The sequence below is a fragment of the Poecilia reticulata genome, chromosome 9 (genome assembly GCF_904066995.2).
Source record: "Poecilia reticulata chromosome 9, P_reticulata-male-v2, whole genome shotgun sequence".
NCBI classification, from domain to species: Eukaryota; Metazoa; Chordata; class Actinopteri; order Cyprinodontiformes; family Poeciliidae; genus Poecilia; species Poecilia reticulata.
Genome location: NC_088838.1, coordinates 13,891,552 through 13,918,198, shown reverse-complemented (window position 1 = coordinate 13,918,198; position 26,647 = coordinate 13,891,552). Strand labels below are relative to the sequence as shown.

Genomic DNA, 26,647 nt, shown 5'->3' with positions numbered 1-26,647 from the left:
TATGATAATTTCCCATAGTTTGTCACAATCGGAAATTCAATGACTGCGGTGTCAACGCAATAGATCAACAATGTAGCATTAGTTAAAGGAATATGGGCTGGTACCAGTGAAACATTTATCAGGAACTCTTCACAAAAAGGGATTCTTTTTTTCTGTTGTCCCATCAAAGGGTCAAAGGTGAAGACCAAACCTGTCCAACTTATTCAAGCGTAAATAAAGATTTGCACTACTTGTTGCAAGTCGCAGTTGTTTTGGGGAGTAATTTGAGAACAAGAGTGTTGAGGACGGCTGCCCCTGCATCTAATACAGCTAAACCATATGCGGACTTATTGTTTTGACGTTGTTATTTTATCGTAAACTCCCAGGGCCATAAAATCTTGTTTGTTGCACTTGTGGTGTCCCCCTTTGTCTTTCTGCTAGGGTGAGTTTGTCTCGGCAGTGCACTCTCTCACTTCCTCCAGCAAACGGCAACAAATATTTACTGAACTGCAAATCTGTCCTGCTCTCCAACAAAAAAAAAAGGCCAGCACACCAGTCCGTTCCATTGTCCCACACTTCATTTACCATGTAAAGGAGCGTAAAGCCACACTTCAGAAAATCCTGAGGCAAGCCTTCATTATAAATAGATGTGGCCTTTCTGGTCTGAGCAGTTGCTCTAACATCAAACATCTGGAGAACCCAGACAAGCAAAGATCACTCAAAATTCAGCCGACGCTGTTTGACGAAAAATTTGCTCTTAATTCAGCATATCAGAATCCATGCAAGTTGTATTGAACTTTTTTTTTTTTTTTAATTAAGGTCAAGTCATTCATACCCTCTGACTTAAGAGACTTACGCAAATTAAGAAATGACAAGAGTACTCAGACTGGTCACAACCCCAATATCTCTGTTTAACTGTTATCAAGTGATTAGCATCTTTCTTTTGCCTGAGCCTGTCCACAAATTTAAATCTGTTCTACCAAATTAATAACATGCAATTTAAACATTCCTATAGTCACTCGTGATATATATTAAACCACAAGAGTGTCTGAGAACAAAAAACACCAGTCAAAAGTAAACTGCAGGATGAAGAAACGTGAAGCATTTGTAAAAGGAGAAATGTTTGCTTCATTTTCTGTACTTGGAAGCAAAACCAGATGATTCTTTTTTTTTTCCTAGTAGCTGTCACCCCTTCTTTTTTGCATAGTATACTGCATAATCACCACATCATAATTGTGGAATTGAATTGAATTTTTATGTAATATGTTACACTTGTCATTAATTTAAACTAATATTGTTTAGGTAAACGTCTAATCTTTCTCCGAGAGAAATGTACAAACTGTAGATGCTCCACATTTGCAGCCTATGCCAATTATTAAATGCTGTGAAGGTCACAAGTGATGCATCAGGGTAATCTAAATATCTGCACCCGTCATCCTACCTTCAGGCCTGAATTCTTGCGCATGCGGAGACGCCCCATCCACATGTCGGTCAGCAGCATCTGACTGCAGGTATGGGCGATGAAATCTCGATGTTTAGCTGCTACCGCCAGCTGCAGGCAGGTGGCGTTGCTCCAGTTTTTCAGCTCATATGTCAGGAGCTTCATTGCCATCTGCTCGTCCTGTTTATAGGACTGGTCTAGGAGCTCCACAGCGAGCTGGCCAAACTCTCTGTGGAACGTCGTGGAAAACGTAAAAAGACAAAAAGATTTACTTTGTTGGAATATCAAAATTAAACCCGTTAAGTAACACGCTGACATCACAGACATTACATTAGACATGAAAAGCCAAAGACCTTGTGAAGATGCTGGCTGAAGGTGGTAAGACAAGGTCATTATTAACTGTGAAATGTGTCTTGAATCAACATGGGCAGAAAGCCCCGTCAGTGAGGAGGAAGCAATTTTTACAAAAGAAACGTAAAAAACAGATAACAGTTTTCAAATGGACACAGGGACAAAGATCTTCATTATTTGAGTCATGTCCTGTAGACTGAAGCAATATCTGAGGTCATCAGCCGCCGGGAAGTTAAAGCTGTTGGGCAAATGGACAATAACCCGAAACACACAAGCGGTTAGTAGTTATCAAAGGTGCGAGTCTTTTTCGTTGTATGTAAACTTCTAGTTTCTACTGTACAGTACACATTACTTTAAATAGAAAACCATCTTCTTATCGGTAAGCGGATACATGACCAAACATCACCCGTACGTCTTCTATGGCTTTTGGTGCCCAACAGGAGTGATATTAAAGCGTTGCTTGTTTTAAAATCTCTCTGGTCCCTCGTAATATTGCACTGATGGGCTAATCCGGTCAGGACTCTCAGATTGACAAGTCAGCTACATGTAGAAATCCCAAAAACTGGTTTACAAAAACAGAGGCAATGAAGTCTGTAGAGGGGCAGCCCTGAGGCTCTGGAACAGCCTGTCCGAACCCCTCCACTCCAAAAAGTGAGCGATTCTCCTTGACTTTCAAATCAAGTTTAACTGCTCTCCCTCAGCTCCCTCCCGCTTTATTTCACTGTATTTTCTATTATGTGCTTAGCAATAAATGATATGGCAACTTTAAAGCTTGCTATTCTGCACAATACATAAACAAAAGCAAATATTATTAAAAAAGAAAAACGTGCCTTAATACTTCTGTTTATTTACACGAGCACAAAGATGTTCACGTTCTAAAACACTCACATTGCTGCCAATTTAAGGCTTTGCCAAACTATTACTCCCAATGTCACAGACGCACATGTAACACAGTTCAGCTATGTTGCATAAACAGACGAGGGATTTCCTTCTTTGAATATACTTTCCAAACAACTCACATGATGTGATCGTAAGTAACAGGTGAATACCGCAGCATTCTTTAAACAGGTTGTGTGGAACATCTTGAGAAGCGAGGAAGCGGTGCAGAAAAAAGAAAAAAAGGCACGTTTTCAAATGCACTGTAAAAAAAGATCATCCCCTGAGTCTGTGCAAACTCACACACACACAAAGGCCTTCAAAAACACTCCGAAATATGTGAATAACACATGGGAGATTAAAATGATAAGCTTCCAAACCAAACAGTAAGTGCAGTCAGTGGAGTTAGCTAATGTGAGGCTGGGCTGTGTTAGCAACTTAAACATTTTCCTTGATTTATGATATATCCATAGTTCTTATCATCACTTACATTACTTTACTTTGAGTGTATTTCTTTCAATAGCAAAATGCGTGTACATGTCACATCCAATAGGGATCTAAAATGGGTGCGGTTCAGTAGAGAAGGTTCATTTCAGTATGCGTCCATCCAGGCACGTGGACAGGGGGGGGGCTGGGGATGCTTGAGCACCTGCCCCTTTTGCTCCTTGTCCCCAAGTGCCCTTTTGGACAATTTTTTAGTTTTTAGTTTTGGTATTATTATTTTCTAAGCCCTCTTCTGACACATAATAACATGTACTAAAATAATTTATTTATTTATTTATTTTTGTACAACATAATAAGCCCACCAGTCACCTTGTTACCTTTGACCTTTTGCCCGTGAGAAATGACGCAGTTGCCTCTCGCGCAGTGAGATAAGGCCGCTAACTGGAGCTCAACGTAGCGAACGTTCCAGATTACAGAACAGTTTTTGGTGAATTATAAAAAAAACGTTTTTGGTGAATAAAGTTGAGTAGACTTGCTACTTGTTAGATGACGGAAACGTTGAAGTATCGTTTCTGCTTCAGCTCGGAGTCGTGGTTTAAGCAGAGAGGTAATGAAATACAACAGACAGGCCTCTGCGTCTGCCTTTCTCTGAAGAACTACTGAGCAGGAGGAGACAACCAGGTGAGGAAAAACTGTTCTTATCTATCGATTCAGTATTTTTATCATACAGACATTAGGCTGTTGTTGTGCTGTTAGCTAAATGCTAGCTAACGACTTTGCTTGCAAAGCTAGATAGCAAAAAGCTTCTTCCCTGTATCGTTAATGATATCAGTCATTCTTCAGTATCGCTTATGCAATAAGGGCACATCGCCCGTCAAAAACCGATCAACAGCATAATGGATATATGTCTGATCTTCTAATTTCCTTTGTTGCACAATGTACATTGCATTTATTCCAGCCTTAGGTAAATGTATCTTGAAGGAGAATAACACTTAAATAAAAGTCCAACAAAGATATTCATTTAGAATTAAAAATAACTCACCCTGAATTACCATGATAGATATAATGTATGCAATAAAAGTTTGTCATTAATGAAGGGGAAAAAACTCAATCCAGACTTTAAGTAAGTTTAGGGTCTGGTTTGCAGAGTATGCAGTTAAAAATGTTTCCCAATTATTCAATGAAAAAAAATAAAATTTGCCTCAGTTAAGTAAAATAAAATTGTAATCAAAACTTTTGGAATTGTAATGATTTCTTTTTTAAATACAAAACGTTTTTTTTTTTTTTTTTACTTTTTTAAAAAAAAATTAACTTTTTTTTTTTACAAATAACTTAAAAAGTTATTTGCCAAATATAAACTTTTTTTTGCACACATCAGAAATATTTTGTTGTGATTTTGGGCCCTGCCCACGACGTCATGTGAGGATCACAAGCAAAACTTTGAGTCACAAACAAAAACTTAGAATATCAAGAAAAGATTCATGACAAGCGCAAATAAGTTTGTTTTGCAAATAATTTTTTCACTTCATGAGACAAAAATGTGTCATTTTAATGTTAAAACAGGTTTTTTAAGCAAAACTCAGAAGGCTTTTCTCATGGTGACATGCATTAACAATTACATTTTTGCTTTTGTTTTTTTTTCCTGCAGTTCCACATTAAAGTTTGATGCAGCTCTGCTTTCCTGAATGGACCATCTTCATCTCCACTGCAAGTGTAGCAAACAGGCAGCTCTTTGTTTATAGATTACAGTCCACTAAAAGGTTGCATTGTGCCCTTGTTTATATTTTTATTACTGTATTTCTGTAAAGACAAAATATGTCTGCTGGTCTAGCTCTGATTTACATATCTTGCTAAATTGTGGGTTTGAATATTGCAATACTTTCCTACAACAAAATAGACCTGCAGAAAGAAATTACTAATAAAATATCTTAAATAGGCATAGCTGTTAGCTCTATATAGAGATTTTCCTTAGCTTTGATTGTATATCTCACAATTTTGTAATTTATCATTGTTTATTAAACTCTGAAAGCTGATAGGCTTTGTTAATATTCTGTCCTAGAACGTGGTTAGATGTGCCCTTTTTCTTGTTGAGCACCTGCCCCTATAGTGGTCTCTGCACGGCCCTGCGTCCATCCATCTGTGTCAGTGTGTGAATTCTCTACCAAATCCCCAACTCAATCCCTGCAAGTTCTTTCAAATTCATGTCACCCACCTGGAGTTGTGGTTGAGTTCTTGGGAGATGTCGTCCACCATGTCGTTCTCAGACGCTTCGTGTGCCATAGCCTTGCACAGCTTACATGCAACCAGGGCCTTGGCCATAGCTTCCTCGCCATGCTGCCAAAAGAACAGCGCCATCTTCTGGCGCTTCATGAGCACAGCCCACACCATGAGCTCGTGGAAGGGGAAGGGGAAGTGGTTTATCTCGGGGTCATCCAAATCGATGTCCACCTCTTCCTCTCGCTTACGTGTCGTCTTCTGCCGGCCTCTCCGGATTGGCATGTCATCCTAATAGAAAGAAGTCAAGAGTATTATTTTATACTTTCTCTTACATTAAGTCTAAAGTGGCTGAGTGTTTTTTTTTCATTAAGGTTTTTAGAAGACTGTAAACTAAAAAAAATCTAGTAGATTTTTTTGGCCAAAATATTACAGCTCTCCCAGATGTTCCTATACAGATTTCCATTGAATAATTTTCACAGTAAGCTAAGTTTTTCCTTTAAAAGCTTGTGGAGCACAAAACTCACATTGAGCTATTTAACTATTTTGCGAAATAGCATTTGGCACATTTTACAAGTAGCATTTGAGGGTGGCGTGAGAAAAACAGTAAAGGAAAATGAGTGGATTACAACCTTCAAAGATCAGTACTCACCTCCATCCCCAGCAGCTTCAGTGCCTTGGGCTGCAATAGTGACAAAAGCACATTCAGATTAAATCCTGCTGATTGTATTTTCAGTGCAATTCAATAAGACACAACTTACAAATTTAAATGGGCTTCAGCTTAAGAATTGTCTAAACCCATACCAAGAGATTGCATTTTGGGTTCATACTATTATATATTTGAGGAAATACCGTCCTGTTTTACATGCTTTACAGCAAAGTGCCTTTACAGTACAGAGTATCTGTCAAAAAGCAGGACATGTATGAATTATGCATTCATGAGCTACCATCTCGTCGGTAAAAATAGCTCATGTTTCATTTGGGAATTGCAATATCTATTTGGAAGCTTTGTTGTTACTTTACATGTACTTGTGTGGTGGCACATTCAGTTCATCCAGCAAACCGCAGTGAAACTAGAACTGACTCTCTCTATTATCTTTAGTTCTTGTCCTGCTTCTTTGCTCCCATGGTATCTGCGTCTCTGTAACCACCTTACTATTTCCATCTTGTAGCATGACGTGGTAGAAACCAAGCCTCTGAAACTTACAGTACAGTGACAAAGAAAAAAAAAACATCTAAAGTACTCCATTCATGTTTTGGGTCAGCAAATGGTGGGATTACAAAATGGCATGACAAAATAGGTATTAAGGCTCTGGATTTCAACAGATGCAGTCCTCAAATCTGACTGTTACAGGAGAGCGTTAAGAAGAAATACATTATTAATAAAAGGCTAGAAAATGGTAATTTGAATCCTATCAGTGCACATCACCCTGGAGACTTTACTAAAACTAAAACTATGGGAATGTTAGAATTTCCCCAGATAATGTTTAGAGCTTAATCTTCTTTCTTGCTCTCCGTCCAGAGTGAGAAAGAGTTTAAGTTTTTTTTTTTAAAGGAAACTATTTCAGTGTCTACTTGTATGTAATTCGTTCCAATGTCCTCCTCCAAACAACTGACTCACGTGTGTTAAATACAAATGTAAGTCACACTATTCACGTAGTAGAGAATTTTGAAAATTATACAAAACTTTTCATATTTTTTAACAATTACGCATTTCTTTCGGTTGAACCTATCACGTAAAATCCATATAAATTTTACAGAATTTTGTGATTTGAATGTGTTTTTTGTTTTTTATTTCCTGAAAAGGACTGTAGTGTCAAAATGACCCAGCTGGGCTCACTGTTGTTCTCTGCCATCGAAGTGGCTGAGGGGCACAGCAAGAAATATTCACATTATGTCGAACCTCTTTAGGAAATTCACTTAGTGGAGCGTTTCTGTCCCCCTGGAAGAGAAGTGTTCACTGTACAGCAAGGCTAATCACTCATATCAACTGTGTACATTATTTATTCACACTGATGTTTCCCTGCTACAGGGAGAGGCAGACTCAGACCATGTGGGCAGAAGGAGTGACAGAACAACTGTATCCCACTCACTGTGGAGGTCACGGGTTCAGGCATGTACAGTTTTCTTAATGTACATCTGCTCACTCAGCTGTCTGATGGTGAATCACTCCTGTCTCTGTGGAGAAGTGCATATGCTGTTTGCAATGCTGAACCTTCAAGTGTGCAGCCATGTATGTAAAAGGCAGTTTGTGTCTAACAAATCTATTGCAATGTCAAGCATCTGTCAATGGACAGCTTCTCCAGTTGCGTCTCACTTTTCCCATTTATACAGAAATGACTTGTTTTTCAATAAGGCATAAACCAAGAGGTCATCCCATATGCTGTGATATGTGCATAATGTAAATGTCGTTTTGTTGTATAAAAGCAGCTGTACATTTTTCTGTTCTTTCAAAGTTACCTTCATCTTTTCATTTGCTGTCTTAAAGAATTGCCCGCATTTGCTCAGTTTTCTCCAGCACTCAATATAAACTGAACTGAATACGCTCAAAAATACATACTCATTTGAGTCCACCGTTAAACAATAAATAAACAGTTTGAGACACACCTGAGCATAGTCCTGTTTGAACTACACCTGAGGCAATAATGAAACTGTTGAGGCAGAATGAGAAACAGAACACCATGTAACAGGCAGCGTGTATGCGTGTGTGTGTGTGTGTGGGGGTGTGTGTGTGTGTGTGCGTGTGTGTGCGTGTGTGACGTAAAACAGGCAAGCCCTAAACGTGAGTGTGATTTTAATGATCCCTTCCTCCACTTGGCTGTAGAGATTATGTTTCTGTGAGAGCCGCGATAAAGTGCTTATTTTCTCCGATTTATGATAGTACTTGATAAAGAGACATTGCTATGAATGGCTGATTTATGGCTTCAAGTGTATAATAACCATTTATTTTTCTTTTGTGGACTGTGGCTCTGGTTTACAAAAGCACCCTGTGTGATTTTTCCACTCTCAAAATCACAGAGGGCTTTTTTCACCCATCTAATTCACCAAAGGGAGATATGCATCTCAAATTCTCCTGTCGAGCAAATATCTTATCATTTAGAGTGCCTACGTTTACAATGAGCCGGCATGCACAGATTTAAAGTACAGGTGCCCATATTCCTCCGTACTCCTGTAAATTAGTAGAAGAATAAGAAACATACAATTTCTCAGTACTGCTTGACTGCTTAACTTAAAAAAATTAAGAAATGAACTTGCTGCACTGTTGGTTTTACTAAAAGGAAGAAAACATTTCAATCATTTTTTCTCTTTCTTTTAAGTAAGTATCATTGTAGGTTATCCTATTAGTGTATAATAGGATAATAGTACATAACATGTTGCTATTTAAAATAAAATATAATTTAATATAAACATTTCTAATTCATAGTATCTCTTATTCAGCGGTTAAATGTATTTAAATTTTTCTTTAAGTGGGACAAATAATCTAAAAAAATTTTAAAAATTTTATTTTGTGGAGTTTAAATGTTACTTTTTCATTTATTTTGCTGCAACGTTTTTTTTATCATGACTCTACCCATAAGTCATGTTTTTCCTATCCATTCTCATGTTCAAATATTTTTAATGTACCCACTCATGCTAATAAACTACTTGCATCAGCAAATTAAAATGTTCTCTTCTGAGTACCCTCTGTGTTTTGAAGTTAATTAATAAAATATAATTTCATGCATGTTGAACTTGAGAATCTGATCTTGAGGCTAATCAAACTGATATGGTCCACTTCCATTAATGACACTCGTGCTGCAGCCGATGAACCGGTCGGATGCTAATGAGGCTAAGAATCAATTACGTACCCTTTTGGGCCCAAAGAGGTTATGGTATAGCGTTCTGAATCTCTTCCTGGTGTAGTTGCATCGATACGCCCCACCCATGAGGTATTCAATGACCAGTCCGATGTCGATGAGGCTGATGCGGTAGTCCGGCGGCAGGTTTCCCTATAAACCAGAGCGTGTTAACAACCAACACCAAATGATTAACAAAGGCAGGGGAACCAGTGGGCAGAAATGAGCCACTGTCATATACACTCACAAACACAAAATCCATGTCAAATTGTTTGTGGCTACAAAGGAAAACGTGATCATCGGATTCACCTTGAAGTAGATCCAACTGAACCCTGGATATTCTCGCTTGGAAAGAACACACAATGTCAGTGAGTAAACCGCACGATAAGCAAGAGCAGCGGAGATAAGGGACACAGAAACTCAGGCAGGACCTCTCTTCCAGTCTTTAGGAAACGTCTGAGTCTCTCTCAACAAGACTTTGCCTCCATTTGGCCACCATTTTGAAGGTCCGATTTGGTGTGAATGCCAATTTCAGCCTGAAGCTTTTCAGAATGCGACTCTCACGGCACACAAGATGTGGAAAAAGTTTGGAGCTATTTGACTTATAGTGCAATATCTGAGGGCAGTCCCAATAAAAATAGACCCGATTTAGTTCTCGTAATTTTATTCAGAAGAGTAATGAGATCTTGTATGAGGTTAAATATTGTGTTGTAGGAAAGGAAAGGGCACTGCGACTCATTAGCCTGGAAGAGAGTTGCAGTAGGAGCATGGAGCTATATGCGGCTATTAAAGCTTGAGGGGAGAGTTAATGTTGAAACAGGAGTCCATTCATGTGAATTATGCCAATACTCTTTGCTCCTCATCATGCCATCAACCTCAACCTGAGACCCTGCGGTTGTTACGCTGGCCCCCACTGCTCCTTGGAGACACACCGCTTGTCTGACATGTTTAAAATCAACTGTGACGCCACCGCTGCCCCGCTGCCCCTCTGCTTCTGCAACAGGGCTGAGAGATCCAACAAGTCTTCTCACTTCAACTCTTTCATTTCTAATGTCCTTAAATATGTGGAGTAAAAACACTAATTCAAGTGTTGTCTTTTGCAGACTTTCATGGAATAACAGCAAATAAGGAGCCTAAACAATAACATTTTGTCAGCTGTTTGAGTCAATTACCCTCAAATCATCTTCAGTACAGAATCACTCAGTGAGCATCTATTTGACCAAGAGAAGAAACTCTGATATATTGTTTTAAGCGTCATGACTGCTAGTGACCTCCACCGCTTTTTTACTTGCATGTGACTAATGTGTTTTTAATGTATTACATTTAATTTAAGTCTCAGAAGTCTAATCTGACATTGAAAAAACTTTAAAAACTTTAGAAAATGCACATTTACTGTGATTGTATGTATTCAGAAGATAATTAACTTATGTGGTTAGGTAATAATCACTAATGAGAAAGTTACCTGAACCTCTAAGCAAAAGAGAAAGCTAAGCAACGCATTTCTGGATTTTACACTTAACCTGTTTAAATTGACCAGATTATCAAGGAAACTTTTAGTTTTTTTAAGCATAGACAAAATGACTCCTTCAGAGTGTTTAGTTGAAATCATATTTGGCAGTATATATTTATCAGCATGAAGATGATAAATGTGTGATATTTTTTTCTGTTTCCCCCTAAAGTATCTTAAACACATAAAAATAATGTCCATTTTCTGACTTTTTTTTTTTTTTATCAAGCACATGATGTATCAAGTCTACTTCCAGTTCTCCCATTGCATGATATGGGTTGTTGTCATGGATAGCAACTCAGTGAAAAAGCAGCAGAAGTTTAAAAATATACTTTGAGTGTCTTCTTTAATAAAGATTTTTTTTAAATTAAAATAGAGTACCCAGTGAGCAAAATTGAGTTTAATAGACAAAAAAAAGAGGATAGTGCATTGGCATCGTTTCCATGGATACATCTCTCTCTATATGTGACTTAAACATGACTGACGCTTATCTGAGTGAACCATGCCTTACATGTTCTCATTGAATACGCTAAATCCAGATGGGACACATGAAGGAAAAGAGCATATAAGCTAAATAAAGATTAGGAGCATATACAATAGTAAACAACTACAAAAAAGAAAAAAAAGATGTGTCCAGTGTTTGAAGGTATTGAGATGGTCCAAGGAGAGAGTGAAAGAGATTTTTGCACAGTACTGCATGTGAGCCTCAGTTTTGGGACCAAACTTTTGTGTATGTTGGAAGCTAATTTTATTTGGCAGCCTGACTGAAGCCACTCTCCTTAATTATCCTTAATCTTGACTCAGACTATTTTAAAACGAACAGCTGAATCTTTTTGCTTTTTAGTTCTCATGAACAATTTGTCTGTCCCCTGATTGTGTTGGTTTAACTTGCCTTTCTTTGTCAGCGGTTATCGAGCCTCATATCGGCCGTGACTTCCTGTTACTCTTTCTACTGCTGAGATTTCCTTCATGAAAATAAGCCCACATCCACTCCAGAAACCTGCATGCCTAATGCCTCACAGCTTTTTGCTCAGTTTTAACATGAAACTCACACTTTGAAAAATATACATCTTCTGTTAGTACAGCGACGCAATCCTCTGAGAATAATGAGGAATAAAAGAGAACAGCAATGACACAGAGACCTCACCTGAGGGAAGTAGTTAAATCTAATTAGGAACATACTTAAAGCACAGTGACACACAAACACCCAGCTACACTGCTGAAAATACACACACATTTGCAGGAAAACTATGCCCTGCACTAGAGGGCTGCATGATGAGAATAAAACATAATTGTATTAGTAATGTGGTCTCTCTTTTTTTTTTTACTCAGAAACATCAGCTCAGAGCTCTGCTTCAGACTTTGTTTATCTCAAAGCATGTTCAAAATAAGCCCAAAACATGTTCATTGCTGAAAATGTCTAAATAATAAAGGTGGTGCTGCTGTCTCCTGAATGTACAGCAAAGTTAAAACAGACAATTTTATCCAGGGAGATTTTCCTAAATGAGAAATAAAGCCTCTCTCTTTTGTGTCATTGCAAAAAAAATTAAGGAAAACACATTTAACCATTTTCCTATACTGATTCATCTGCTTCCAATAAAACATAAACAGCATCTACTGAGTTACTCTTGATCAGCACTCGGATCATAACAATTTTTTTTCTCACTGTCTGAAATTAAATTAGGCTGCAAATTCCCTGTTTCAGGTCTGAAAGATTACTTTTGTTTGCTAAACTCCATTCAAACGTAGATGTTTGCGTTCATTCCCTTACTGAAGTTGTTTTTTCATACTTTTCTCAGGTCGTATGTTTTAGGTGTCTTTCCACAAGCTTTTTACAACATCTTAAAATAGCCATTTTGAGATGTTGCTTCAATATTTCCACATGATATTTCTTTATGTATCATGTAAAGGCTGCCAGACCCTCCAGCAGTAAAACAGTTAACCATCATGATGCTGCCACATCAAACATCACAGTTGGAATAGTGTTTTCAGACTTCGAAGCTTCCCATTTTCCCCAAAGGTAACTGTGGCCATTATGACTAAACACCAAAATTTTTGTACCATCAGTCCACAGGGTATTTCTCCAAAAATGTGAGTCTTTCTCTCTGAGAGCATTTACAAACCAAAATCTGGCTTTTCTATGTTACATTAGGATTAATGGCTTGTTTCTTACTGAGGCCTTTCAGCTCATGCTGGTAAAATCTTTTAAGTATTAAAATGCATTTGAAAGCCTCTTTTTGCAGTTGTTCTTGTTTTGGTGTGAGACAGACTTCTCTGAGCGGCATCATGGCTGAACATAGACATGCTGTTCAGTTCAGACTGTCCAGATGTGCCTACAATTAGTTGGTCTTAAGTCCACAGAGCTATTAAATAATCATCAGGACCTTCCCAAATTATAGAGAGCTGTTTCATTCAAAAATAAATAAATTAAATACTCTAAAATAAAAAAAATATTTGATCAAATTAATATATGCACTCATGAAATCAAAAAAGAAGAGATATTCAGACAATGATTACTTTGACAGGAAGCTTATTGTTACAGATTTCTCCCAAATAGTCTTGGATGCTTTTGTTATCAGACATTTTAAATCATTTCAATATATTCATAAAAATCTGAAATCTTGTGAAAATGTTAACGAACAAAATAGCAAGCATTTCCTTTTTCAATTACATTTTCAATTTTTTTTGCAGCTAGTTATTATTTTTTTTACGGCCTGAAATCATGTAAAGTAGCTTCTTTTTTAAAATAATTTCATTTAATATATACAATTATTTTAAAGTATAAATAATACACCATACTGAAATAAACAAATAAATAAATACAACTGAAATGTTGGGAGAAAAAAATATATATATTTGTTTTGTTTTATCTCATGAGGACATTTATTCATTTGATAGAGTATTGATAACTGATTTATTAATATCACTATTTATTTACTTACTAATGATTAATTGTAATTTTTTTATTCTTTTGTTCATTTCATTATTTTTGAATGAAACGCCTCTGCATACCAAATAGTTTGAAGACACACTTTTAAAGTATGTAATCTTCAAACTTTGAAGAAATAAATGAAAAAAAAAAAATCTGTCTCATCCCAGCATTTAGCATATATTTAACACAAATCCGACTGACCTATAATAGAAAATATTGAGTCTGAAGTAATATCAGTGATAAAATAAAGATGTGTCTTTTGTATGCAGAGTGTGTGTAAAGCGTATCTTCCCTCTACGTCCACCTTGGCTCCTGTGGATTTAGCAATATGTGATGCTTGTGCCGTTTATTTACCGCAGTGGCTTGTGCCTTGAAAAACAGCAAACATTCTGAGTCATGAGGGTTGGAAAACGTGCAAAGCTCTACGCAGCCAAGGCAGTGCACAAAACCAGCTGAGAGAGAAAAGCTGGCCTCTATTTGATGGTAACAGCAACTAGATCTACCAAATGTATTCACACACAAACATAGACGTATACCACATATATACACACACACCACAAAAAAGCAGCTGAACCTCTGTCGTCAAACATGTCCAGTGAACAATATTAGCATCCAGTGAGCCTGAGCAGCTACAGAGCTACTGAAACGGCAGTGACAGGCGTACCTTTTTGACATCTCTGACAAGGTGGTAAAGGGTGTTTGATGGTCCGTGTCGCTGTTAGAAAACAGAGGAAATAGATGACGTGGCAAGAATTTGTAAAAAAAAAAACAAAAACAACAACAACAACAACTGTAGTGACACTATTTCATTTATTCCTATTATTATACCGTATTATACAGCTCCTCCAGTCTGGAAAGCGTGAGGAAGCGGTGCATGCTGACACCATTTTCAATTAGCAGCTTGACAAAGTCCACTCTGTCCAAAACCAGGGCATCCAGCATCGCCTGTTCCAGGGAACCCACCTACACAGAGAGAGGAGAACAAAAACAAACACAAAAAAAAATTCAAAAAAAAAAAACCTCATCTGGTATGACATGATAACTGCATAAAGTGGCTTGTTTTTTATCCTTCAAGTGAGTCATAGTGATCTTTTTTTGTTTTTGTTTTGTGATTCAGGTAAAGAATTAAAAAAAATAAAAGCGGAGAAAAGTTTTCAATTAAATAATAATGAACACTGACTTAAAAACTTTAAAGTCAATATGGATTATCTGGAAGCACTTGGCGTAGCTGAAGATTTTCATGCATTTATTGCTTCTTACAGGCCACTGCTGTCCGTAAATGAAGATCTGACTTCGTGCAATGTCCACTCTGTTCCACGCAAGAGCCAAACTCAGCTGGTCTGGGGCTGAAGCGTTGGCACCTGGTGTAGGAAACAACAGCATGGTCATAAGCATTTCTCCTGATAAGGAAACAGATTGAGGAAAGAAGCATATTTTGTAGGTTATATTGATATACTGTACGTCTGTAGTCATATCCAAATTTTTCCCATATTAACAATAAACCGGGTGGAAAATCGTCTGATTTAGGTAGATGTCAAAGGTCACTAATGTCTGTTTTTGACATAGCATCTCATCCAGAGATACTATGAATCTATTTGGCAGCTTCTTTGATCAATGTCTTCTCATCTGGCCTGTCTGTTTAAATGGCTTGCAGTCATGCTCTATATTTTCAAATGATGGCTTGCTAAGTTTTTAAAAAACTTTTAAAAGCTTAGGACATTGCTTTGTATTATAATCCTACTTTAAACTTCTCCTAAACCTCATCACCTATTGACGTCTCTTGTGAATACGATGTTTGTTCGCTAGCAGATTTCAGAGGCATCTTTGCTGAGGTCAGATAACATACAAATGGATACAGTGTATTAATTAGATGACTTCTAAAGACAGATGGCTGCACTGGATTGAGAGTAAAGGAGGCTGAATAACAGTACACTCTTAACTTTTCATATGTTCATTCATAAATCTTTTTTTTTTTTTTTTACATCAAAATCTTGTAATATTTTCCTGGCATCTCACAATTGTAAATTGAAATAAAAAATATGTAAATAAATACATAGAAGTTGAAAAAAACAAAACAAAACCATGGGAATGCTTTTGCAAGGTTTTGGGGGAACAAGGGCTCAGAATACCACGGTTGAAAACGTCGCTGCTTCACCGCGTTTCTGGCTCACTTAAGTTCTCATTAAGCAAAACCAAAATTTGGTGTCCTTGTTAAAACTTACGACCTCACTGCAAGGAAATCTAAGAAAGCCACTGTAATGCAACAATGGGTGATTTTTAATGAGCACGCCAACATTATCGCTTCACACAACGCCTTCCCTGTGGCTTAAACGTCTGAGCAGAATTACTGGAGCTTACCGGTACGAGTTCAGACAGAGTCCCGCTAATAAGACGCAACACCTACTAATAAGCGCTTTAGCGGAGATATGTCTATGTTAAAAACCAGTGTGACTGTGCTGCTTTATCGGAGGCCACCGCTCTCATTGTGTCTCCCTCAGGGTTCTGAGCCTCAGTGAATTAACTTTACGTACTCGGTCCTCGGGATGCGAGCCAAACAGTCAGCCATCAATCACACCTTTAAGTTACACAGAGAGTCCTTCCAACTCTTCTCTTTTCCCACTTCCCTTAGTCACTCAATCTCTCACACACATGCTCACTCACTCAAATAACTTATCGTACTTTTTGGTCTGTTCTCTCCTCAAGTCATGTGTCTGACTCTGTTCTGTTTAGCTGAGCTGCAGGCAGCAGCTTACTTCCCCAGCAAACAGACCTAATCCAGTGTTTTAGAAAGCGCTCATGCAAGATGTGAGGGATTTTATTTTACACCTCCAATTGACTCCAGTGCAGCAGAACAAGGCTTGCATGTTAATTTGCCGTCTGTCACAGTGTTGACCATTAAGTGTGTGTGTTTTTTTAGGCTCTTCTCTTATCTTTAAGTTTCCCAATTTATTTCATATAATTTTCCTCTTTTCTCCGTCTTTGATCCTCCTTTGCTTGTTCGTCTGAAGTCCATTCCTGTCACAATTCGCGCGAGAGAAAATAAAAAAGGGATGAGAAGGAGAACAAAAATCATGGCTAGATCAACAGATAATATGAAAAGAATGTGAGTGGAATTAAAGCATGTGCAAACTAAAGGAACAAGAGTGGACAAATCTGGGATAAGCTCAAAAACGGGGAGCGAAAAACGGGCTGAGAAATCACGCGCCATCAATGCTGCACATAAATTATTTAAAACGCATTCCTCTTTCACACTTTTCCTCTACAAACTGTAGTTTGTGTCTTTTCCTCCTCTGCGGGCTGAAGTGCTTTCATGAAACGCAGTTCCTGAGATAATCAATCATTTGCTCTGAATTGCTAAGCAGCCTCACAGGACCTGCTGCTCCTTCGTACCCATGCATACGTCGGTTCGGTCTGTATTTATGTGCACAAATGTGAGCGTGAAAAGGAATGAGCCGCTGTCCCCGAGGAAACCAGAGAAACCATGGTCAATACGAGCTACTGAACAACAATCAGAAATATGGATTCCTCAGTGGTGTGTGTGTGTGTGCGTGTGTGTGTGTGTATCCCTGGGAGATGTGTGAGAACACAGAGCAATACAGGTTTAGCTGAACTGTGCACACTTTGATCAACTTTATCTCCAGCAGTTTCTCTAACTAGCAAGTAAACAATTTGTTAAAGTGTATAGAATTTATTTAGACTGCCAGTCAAAGTTTTATCCCCCTGAACATCTCTGGACGCAGAAGAAAAGGCCGAGTGCTCAAACTGGAATATGCGTTCTGCCTTGTTTGAGTAAAATGACTGGAGAAGACGATCTTGGCTAGATCCTGTTCAGTAGAAATTAGTTGTTGTTTTTTCTCAAACATTTCTATGCAACCAGTTCAAGATTATTATCTACTGTGAGTGGACTTGAAGAGTCATTCTGATTATTCCTGTTTGTGGTAAATTAGGATTACCAACAGTGTTTTTGTTTTCAAAATGTCAGAATAATTTCAGAGATATTTTCATTGTTTCCTTCCAATAGAGATATATTACTGTGTCTCTCAACAAGTAAAAAAAAAAAAGCTCAAATGAAAACATCATGGCTTCTATAAAGACTTCTGATAGATTAATTTACAAAAGTGAAGATAACTAAAGGCAAACATGCAAATACATTTTAAAGCAAAATATGCTTTCCTGAGTGGCATTGTGGGAAAATAAAAAGATCAGTCAAGAAGAGAAATGTGGACCTTCACAAGTCTGGTTAACTCTTACATACAATTCCCAGATGCCTTGAAAGAAAACATAAAAAGCTAGATAACAGAAAAGTCTTTGTTGCACACGCTGTGGTCTGACTCAACTAAAATTAAAGTGTTTGCTCATCATTGCACTTGGAGGAAACAGTGGAGCTTCAAGAACACTATCCCAACTGTGGCATACGGAGACGGGGGCATTATGCGTGTGTCCTGCTGCAGAAGATAATGGTGTAAAGTAATGGTGTAAACGGTGAGCCCATCAGTTATAGTGATCTTGCTCTCAGGTGATCCTTTTTGGATCTTTTCCAAAGTACCTCCAGACCTCATAAAAATGTAATTTTCAAACCAAAACAGAAAACGAGTGCATTCTTCAGAAGAGACTTTTCCAAAGTTACTTGCGGCCACGTCTTCCCATAACCATTTATCTCAATGACCAGCTGATATAACAATAACTGATGATTTTACAGGAGTTCATTTGTTTTTTAAGCTCACACCAAAACCGTAGAAAGTTTAATTCACTACAAGCTTCCCTCCATCCTGATTGCTGAGAGACTCCTAAAGCTGAAGAAGATGCCCATCAGTAGATACATCATAAGACGTGTACTTTTATTCCAAGCACCTGAGGTGTTTCAGTCAGTGAGTTATGTTTTTTTTATATTGTCCTTTGTTTTCCACCTTAAACCAGGACTTATTTTTAGTCAGTGATCACATCTGGTCTCTATTTTATCGCTCTCTCTGGATATTTTCAGTTTTTTAACCTCACCCTCTCTTTCGTCCAATTTTGTGATTGCTTCTCGTTAGCTGTAGGTTTGATTCTTGTTCAAAAGTTTTTTAGTTATTTTTACAAATATACCACAACCAATTTCCAATTACAGTCCTTTTTTTCGAAACAGTTTTTTTTTATCTTAGCCTGAAACAGGTCACAGTTACAGGAAGTCATATCCTGATAGTATGTCAGAAAGTGTTTTTTTGTACTTTAAATTTACAGTTTTAGTATATCCAATTCCACAAAAGTAAACAGCATGCCATGTGGTCACACCACCTTGGGTTGCATGACATCATTATCAACACAAATCCCATTACCTGCACTAAAAAGATGCATTTTTAAATGTTTTGATATCTCTTCCAATAACAAATTTGCTTGTTCCGCAGTTCATGTTGGTTTCATTTTGACATCTCAAAATCTTGGCATTTTACCAGGGGTGTTTAAGCTTTTATATCAAATGAATTGTTGACTTTAGCTACATGCTGAGAAGGACAGCAGCTTTCTTTCCAAATAAACTCCACCTTGGGAATAAAAGGCTTTTGAGCAAATGCCTCTTCATAAATCTGGAGTTCAATTAGAACGCTTCTGAAAAAGAAAAAGAAAAAAATCTTTATTGCTCAAAAACCTCTCAATTTCTACAGTGATTGGGGGGACATAATGTAATTGAAGCCACTCAAGCTCCAGCACACACACTTATATGACCCGACCTACCTTTGAGCAATGCAGTGAGGATGGCAAGGTCAATGTCCTGGTGACCCTCAGAGCCCATCCGGAAAACCGTTATCTGAGAGAAAACGAGAAAGAGGCAGGAATAAACACGAGTAAGTGTCTGTTTTCAGAAGTGCCAATAAGTGTCTTTCCTCTTGAACCGTCCTTTTGTCGCTTCGGCAAGTGCATGAAGGCTTACAGCACAAAGAAAATTCAATCACAATAAGGAAGCCAGTGGAGTGCCTTCCTTTGCTGTATTAAACTCTTTCACTAAAAACACTGCTTCTGATGGAGAGAAGAGGAGAATTGATTGGGTGTACTGCACAAAACACCGGACTCTTGCACTGTCGCCAGTCTCCACGGCAAAAAGACATCACAAAGCTGAAACCCAGTCGATTCAATGAGAGGAGGGCATGAGGGGATTTGAGAGGAAGGAATCTGAGAAGCTGAAAGAAAAGCGTGAAAAAAATTGGGGGATCAAATGAATGGGAACTCCTGCTTCTATCCGGCACCATAAACCATTGTTTCTTATTTGGTGTGTGTGTGTGTGTGTGTGTGTGTGTGTGTGTGTGTGTGTGTGTGTGTGTGCGTGTGTGTGCGTGTGTGTGTGTGCGTGTGTGTGCGTGTGTGTGTGTGTGTGCTGTTTGAGCGATTTCTGGAAAAAAAAAAAAAATCCTCATCATGTACTCCACAGCTACATTTAACTGGATGATCCACTGATGCCGTGAAGTCACCTGAGGGGGGAAGCTGAGGAATACCCCAGTTTCTCAGGGCTTTTGAAGTCACATTTGTTTGTTACATGCTGAGCTGCAACACGGATGCAGGGGCACAGACACACGCACGCACGCATGCATGCATGTGTGGGCACATGATCTTATGTATGAATGTGTGAAAGGCACCTTGGGGGAGCTTTGTATGGAAGAATATGTGTGTTCTGAATACCTAATGAGCTATTCCTCTAATCCCTACATCCATCCATCTCCTCCCACCTCCATGCCTGCAGCCCCCTGGCCCCGCCCCCTTTCCTGAATAGCTTCATTTTGTGGAGCTTCAGGAATCTGCAGGCTCTGCGTCTGCGATGGTAGCTTCCCTTTGGGAGATGCTGCAGTGTTGTGGGTTAAGTCTGTCGGTCGTCTCATTCATCATTTGTACGCAGTTTGTATGCTGATGGGACGTCGCTTTGTTTTCTGAAGGAATAGTGACACTTTGGCACCATAAAACCCAGGAGGTAGAATATGAGTGAGTTTTCATAAGTGTGTGTGTATGTGTGTGTGTGTGTCTACACACACACACATACAGCATCTCTTTGCTTGAAATTCAACAGAGATTAGTCCGATTACAGTGGATATATGTAAGCGTAGGTCTTCCCAGTCAGTTTCAGTGTTCATGTGAATGGTGTTGCCTTCTACGCTGATGCTTTAGTTTCACAGCACACTGCAGTTCTCTTTTTACACTGTAGACACTGATACAGAAAAAGAAATCTTCCTGCTATGAACAAGTGAGAAGAGTACAGAGGAAGCATGTGTGGTTTGACCTGTAGGCAATAAGCCTAAGTATTTTTTTTAGGAATGTTTATGTAACTTTTGCAGCACATATGCAGGGGGTGAAAAAGTATTTGCCCCCTGTGGGATGATTCAGATGCACCACGCTCAGTGCAGTTCTCATTTGAAACAGTAGATGCCACTTCAGAAAAAAATATACAACTGTAACAACACGTGTTGAACTCATAGGTCAGGGGTTTGAAAAGTCAGTGTCCTGCGTGTTTTACTTCTCTCCGTGGGTCAACCCATCTGTATCAAATGATGGCTCGTTAGCAAAAACACTGAAATGCTGAGGAGGTTGTTACTACCTCTAGGGAGAGAACTAAAACATGTAGGACAGACACCAGTCATAGGTGTTACTGTTAGGCGTTTCTTTGAAGTGTATGGTTAACATTTTGCAGTGAATGGTGCTTTTAGGGAATATTCAGGTGTACTGATGTAGAGTCACCACTGCAAAAGAAATAGCCTCTGTGACTAAACCCTTCTGCTTCATTACATCACTTTAACTGAATGCAAAAAATTTTAAAAATAGGGATGTGCAGGATCAAGCAAAGTGACAGAGTCCACCCACTCTCTATCGGCCGGCCGTCTGTATTGTGGTTTTGTCACCAGACTTTCTTTCAGAGTTAAAAAAAAAACTCAATATAAATTGGATGTTTTAAAACCTAGGATTTGCACAACAGGCTGAAATAACAGAACACCTCAAACCCCCCGACAGAGGCGGCATCCTTGTTTTTGGTGTTTGACGTCGTGAGGTCAACAAGGATGAGCATAAAATCCTCATTAGAATGCCACTTTGCGTCTGTTTTATCTATCCTGACACATAGCGACTTTTAAAGGTTAAACCATGTGCATATATCTTTGTAATATTCTTCTGAGATCAAGGGAACAAAAAATGAAGACAGTTTCAGAGGGACATGGTTGCTAGCTTATGCTTAATTTTTAAGGGGATTTTTGTTCTTCAATAAGTTTTCATTAATAAAGATTTCTGTTCCGGCTATTTGCCCGTTGTTCCCTGTTGTTTTTATGTTAGCATATCAGGGAGTTTCCCTACACAAGTTTTCTAAAACACACACACACACGCACACCCCCCCACACGCACACACACACTGGCAGGGTATTATTGGTTGCCTTCAGGACCAGGAGGGAATATTGTGCAGCAGAAGAACAATAATTACAGAAGATGTTCACATTTGGGTCTATTTTCAGCTCCCATATATGCCTCTAAACAGACACCTCTATTCCCTTTTATTCCTCCGACCATCTGTTGCAGACACTCATCTCACAGCTCCTCCCACGCAACCTTACTATTGGACCGTCCAGTCCTTTGGCTTTTTTCTGTCTTCGTCGTCACTGTTCAGTTTATCCAATTACACCCTGAAGGTGACCCTTCGGGTACGGTCTACCTGTTATCACAGGGGATGTGCAGCATATCCTCTGTGACATTGCAATTGAGCTGCTTTAATCTCGACAGTCCCCCAGAGACTCGCCAATGAAGGCGAGCAAAATGTAAACAGACAGGTTTTCTTTTTGTTGTTCTCCGTTTCGTCCGAGACACGGGTGTTGGGTAGCAGTTATTGCAAAACGAGCAAATTTACAAATGTGGTGGACAAGAAAAGGTTGCTTCTGTGTTGAACTCGCATGCTTTTCATGTCCACGCTATAATTTCAGTTAAAAACAAACGTGGAGAGATAAAGATACGGTAAATTATCAATAAGATGTGGACAATGAAGTGAGAAGGAGAAAAGAGGAGGTTTGTTGGAAGCAGAATAGATAAAAGAAGGATGAAGCTTTGACTTTGGACTGGAAAAAACGGTGCAGTCCTTCTCATTATGGCGCAGCTTTGTTGGGAAAATTTCTGCATCTTCAGCGTTGGTAATGTACAAACTTTAAACATGCAGCACAGATTGAACTTCACACTTCAGTGGGTCGAGCTCGTTAGAAAACATTTATCTTAATTTGATAGTCAAAGAGCCTACTGATCTTGCCACACATTCATAGACAACTAATGGCCAACGCTACACGAGCAAAAACACTTTTCCAGTACACTGAGCTCTCCAAATCCTTTCGTGGACAATACTTGAAGAAGGTCAACTCCCACAAATCTCTGGCACTGCATTCATGTTGAGAACATAAGTGTAAAACATTAAAAACTACTTGTCTATTTGTCATGGGGAAAATGCTAAATCGTCGAGATTTTTTTCTACTGCACAGTAAACAGAGGGATGCTCCCCTGCCAATAATGAACTTGTTCTCTCCTTGCATCTCTGTTTGTGTCTTTATCTCTGCCCTGTAGCTCGTTTTTTTTTTTTTTTCCACTTTTCCTCCCTCCTCCAGCTTGCAGTCCATTTAAGTCACTCCTACTTTCCTTAATGTTCCTCGAACTCCTTCCTAGTTTCTCTTGTCAAGAAGGTTGAGGAACACCGTGGGCTGGAGAGTTCTCTTCAATATTTAATCCAAATTAAACATATAAGGATGATTCTATGTTAAATTATTTATAGCGCACTCTGAGATGCCAACATGGCCATCTTGTGCTCTCCACCCCCCACCACTCATAAGGCAGGGGAGCGGGTGAAGAGAGGCGTCAATAGTCCAATAATTGGACAAAAAAAAATTGGCTTCCTACATTTTTGGCAGCAGCAGTTGACTGGTAATGCCAAAGGGAGCCCAGTCTTGCAGTCCTGTTTGTGCTACCTTATGCAATGAGGATGGAAATGAAATGTGCCTGTGCAGAAACAATAATTTTTCCTTAACAATCAGCAAAATAGCACAAAAAAGGCAAGTGCTTCACAATTACATTTCCTGTGGTGGTTTTTCTCACCACTGAGAGGATGTATAGTTATTTTCCCATGTCACTTCTTAAACAATGCAAAAATGTATTTATTTGCTACTGGAAGTCTGCCAAATGAAAACCTTATTGGTTGCGCAGGTAATAATGAATATCTGGAGCTGCAAAGAGCAATTTGAAGCAAATTCGCTGGAGAGGAAAATACACCCCATCTTCCCTCGGAGCACCTTGGGATCCTCCAACCGAACTGGAAGCTGTTGCTGGAGAGAGGGATGTCTAGGGTTAGCTTGACCCTTTGTCTCCATGACCCAACCTCAGATAAGTGGTTTTCACAAGATAAAGTATCCAACTCCTTTCAATACCGTCTGCTGACTTCTCGCACCCCAATAAAACACACACACGTGCATTTTCTTTTACAATATCAGTTTGCACTGTGGCTATTTTTGTCGATATCTGGCATTTAGTGCTCATTTTCGATATGACAGTGGTAACACTCTTGTTAGTTCAGAGACAGGCAGTATCGGATCATCTGAACTTCATAGCTGCGACTGGCGAATGATTCACGCTCTGCTGTTCCGCTGCTCTTGTCGTTCAGAGGCTCTGTCAGTGTGAGCATCAGTCACTTGTTGGAATCCCACAGAGGGTGAAATCAGTCCATTTACATGCTGCACAGCTATGACCAATTCAGGGCAACACAGAAAAGACTGTCTGTGAAAATGCATGTGTGCCTATTTCGTATGCTTTGTTTCTGACCTTGTAGGATAGTGCTATTATAAAAGCAGAAGCACAAAAGGGAAGTGATGACTTAAAATGAATAACAGTGAAGGCTATTATGCCTCTTTAAATGCGTGTCTTGTGGTTTTAGTGGCTCTGCAGGACTCCTCCTTTGCAATTTTGCAAAACGTTAGATTTTAAGAAAATGCTGCGATATGTGTATTTGCAGTTTATTAACAGGTAAATGACAAAATCAGTCGGGAAGTCCCCGATCTGGCAGATATTTCCTCTATTTCCAAACACTTGGCTTAAATCAAGCTTGTGCGAAAGCAAAAAAAAAAAGAAAAAAAGCAGCAAATACGCTAATATTGCTGCAGAGTGAAGACGCAGTAAATGCTGCAGGCATTTTATGTACCATAAAAAAAACATCACGTTATTATCTGTGCAAGAACAATGGTGCATGTGGGTGTGTTAGAAAAATATACAGTACCGCAGTGTGCTGGTTCAGCAGTAGCACCCAAACACAAAACACAATCATGTTTCAGGTGCTTTACAGGAGATAACGTTGATTCTGCTCTTTTTTTTTTCTTTTTTTTTTGGTGGAAGGTTGTTCAAGTGAGCAGTGGAAGAAATGAAGAACTTCATCCATATCACAGGAAGGCCAAACATGCTTCTTCTTACGATTTCTTGTGATCCACATAATGGAACCCCAACAACAAAAGTAAATCACATCAAATATCTTATGAATCAACAACATAAATGTCGATTTATTTTACAAACTTAAAAGTTTGCAGCTTCTAAGTATAAGATTTTTAGAAGTATTCATTTAAAGTTGATGAGGTTTTGTTGTGTTTTTTTCTTTTTCTCTTTGAATTAAATCAAAAGTTGACCACAGTACAATCTAAATCATGCCAGACACCAGCCCTGTTCGGATCTGAGTTGCCCGCACCTGGTATAATACATATCCTAAGTAGATGAGCGACATGATCACAGTCGGCGTGTAACATGACCGGTGTTTTGAGGTAAACACTGCCAAAGGGATACAAGGTACAGGGCAGCTTGTCTCAAATGTCATCTGAATACATTTGCATCTGCTTAACATACATAAAGGACAAAGTAATAATATCTGTTATAATCCAAGTTTTACGATAAGAAAGCTTCATTTGTGCAGCTTACTTTGCTACATGTTGCTACATTTATCCCTAAACACTAAAGTGTTTAGGGACAATGCCGTTTGCAGGTTAATGATGTGCGCGACGGCCTGATGTGTGTCAGACTTTGTGTTTTATTGTTCCATCTAAGCACAGCCCATTTAACTGGTTTTTACTGCATCTGCAGGCATGAATATGTATGAGCTGAGGTGCTGTAATTGTGTCTGTGATGAGCTGGGTTTTGCATGTAGCCACATATAAAGAGCCCAAGTGGAAAGGAAAAATGACTAACCAGTTCCTTCTTCTTCATGCACTCCATGAGGATGATGAACAGATGTTGGGCCTGTGTGCGGCTGTATGTGAAGGTCTTCTGGATGGTCACCAGCAGCTGGTCTCTAAGAGACTCATTAATTATGCTGTAAAGAGAGGAAGGAGCGGGAGAAGAAGGGAAAACGTGAAAGAACAAAGTCAGATCGATAGCTTGAGGAAAACAAGAATATTAAATCTAATTATTGCTAAACAAAACCAAGGTTGACTGGGACTCTCGAGTTCAAGGCGATATGTTAAACAAACTAAATATAGGACGCTGTTGTAGCTGTGGTAGGTGAATTTATAACTATATTACTGTAACACGTGCAGATGTGAGTGCATACCCTCCCTCCTCTGAGTATTTGTGTCCAAAGGCCAAGATGTCTGAGGCTCTCCCGCTGCCATCACACACCACCACAGGGACCGGGGGAGTGTCCCTGAGGTACTCCAGCACAATGGAGATCACATTAGGGCCTCCCTCCACGATAAGAGCCACGACTGGTACGCCCTGGCCGATCCCTGCACAGGAGAGGCGAGAGGTGAGGAGTAATTTTTAGAAAAGGAAGAACAGACAGAAACGCATAGGGGGGGAATACGAAGAAGAAAATAGAAAGGCGTCACTACTTCTGCCAGACTGAACCAGTTTTTAGAAAAACCTAATAATTCATGAGCAACACGATTAAAAACAAACACTCATTTATTCTATCAAAACACTTTCTCATTACAGTAGAACGTTTTTCAGAAACACTTTGTTGTACTCGTCCATAAGGAGACATATGTGTAACAACAATAATACACATTTTTGTTGTATTAGCAATATTTTTAATAGAAAATACTCACAGACACTAATGTCCAAGA

General features: G+C 38.9%; 1 protein-coding gene across 16 annotated transcripts in view; it reads right to left on the bottom strand.

Annotated features, from left to right (window-relative positions):
- The window catches only part of trpm3 (transient receptor potential cation channel, subfamily M, member 3), a 172,111-nt gene that overhangs the window by 22,539 nt on the left and 122,925 nt on the right, over positions 1-26,647 (bottom strand). For 9 of the 16 annotated variants that reach the window (XM_017306744.2, XM_017306748.2, XM_017306739.2 and 6 more), the window contains 11 exons: positions 26,134-26,308; positions 25,773-25,896; positions 19,290-19,362; positions 14,841-14,941; positions 14,409-14,543; positions 14,245-14,295; positions 9,451-9,486; positions 9,154-9,294; positions 5,958-5,987; positions 5,304-5,596; positions 1,421-1,649 (listed from right to left, as the gene is read on the bottom strand). In XM_017306744.2, coding sequence (XP_017162233.2) covers positions 1,421-1,649; positions 5,304-5,596; positions 5,958-5,987; positions 9,154-9,294; positions 9,451-9,486; positions 14,245-14,295; positions 14,409-14,543; positions 14,841-14,941; positions 19,290-19,362; positions 25,773-25,896; positions 26,134-26,308 — 1,388 coding nt within the window. The remainder of the gene's footprint in view (positions 1-1,420; positions 1,650-5,303; positions 5,597-5,957; positions 5,988-9,153; positions 9,295-9,450; positions 9,487-14,244; positions 14,296-14,408; positions 14,544-14,840; positions 14,942-19,289; positions 19,363-25,772; positions 25,897-26,133; positions 26,309-26,647) is intronic. The other 7 variants (XM_017306740.2, XM_017306742.2, XM_017306745.2 and 4 more) reach the window with 1 other exon arrangement.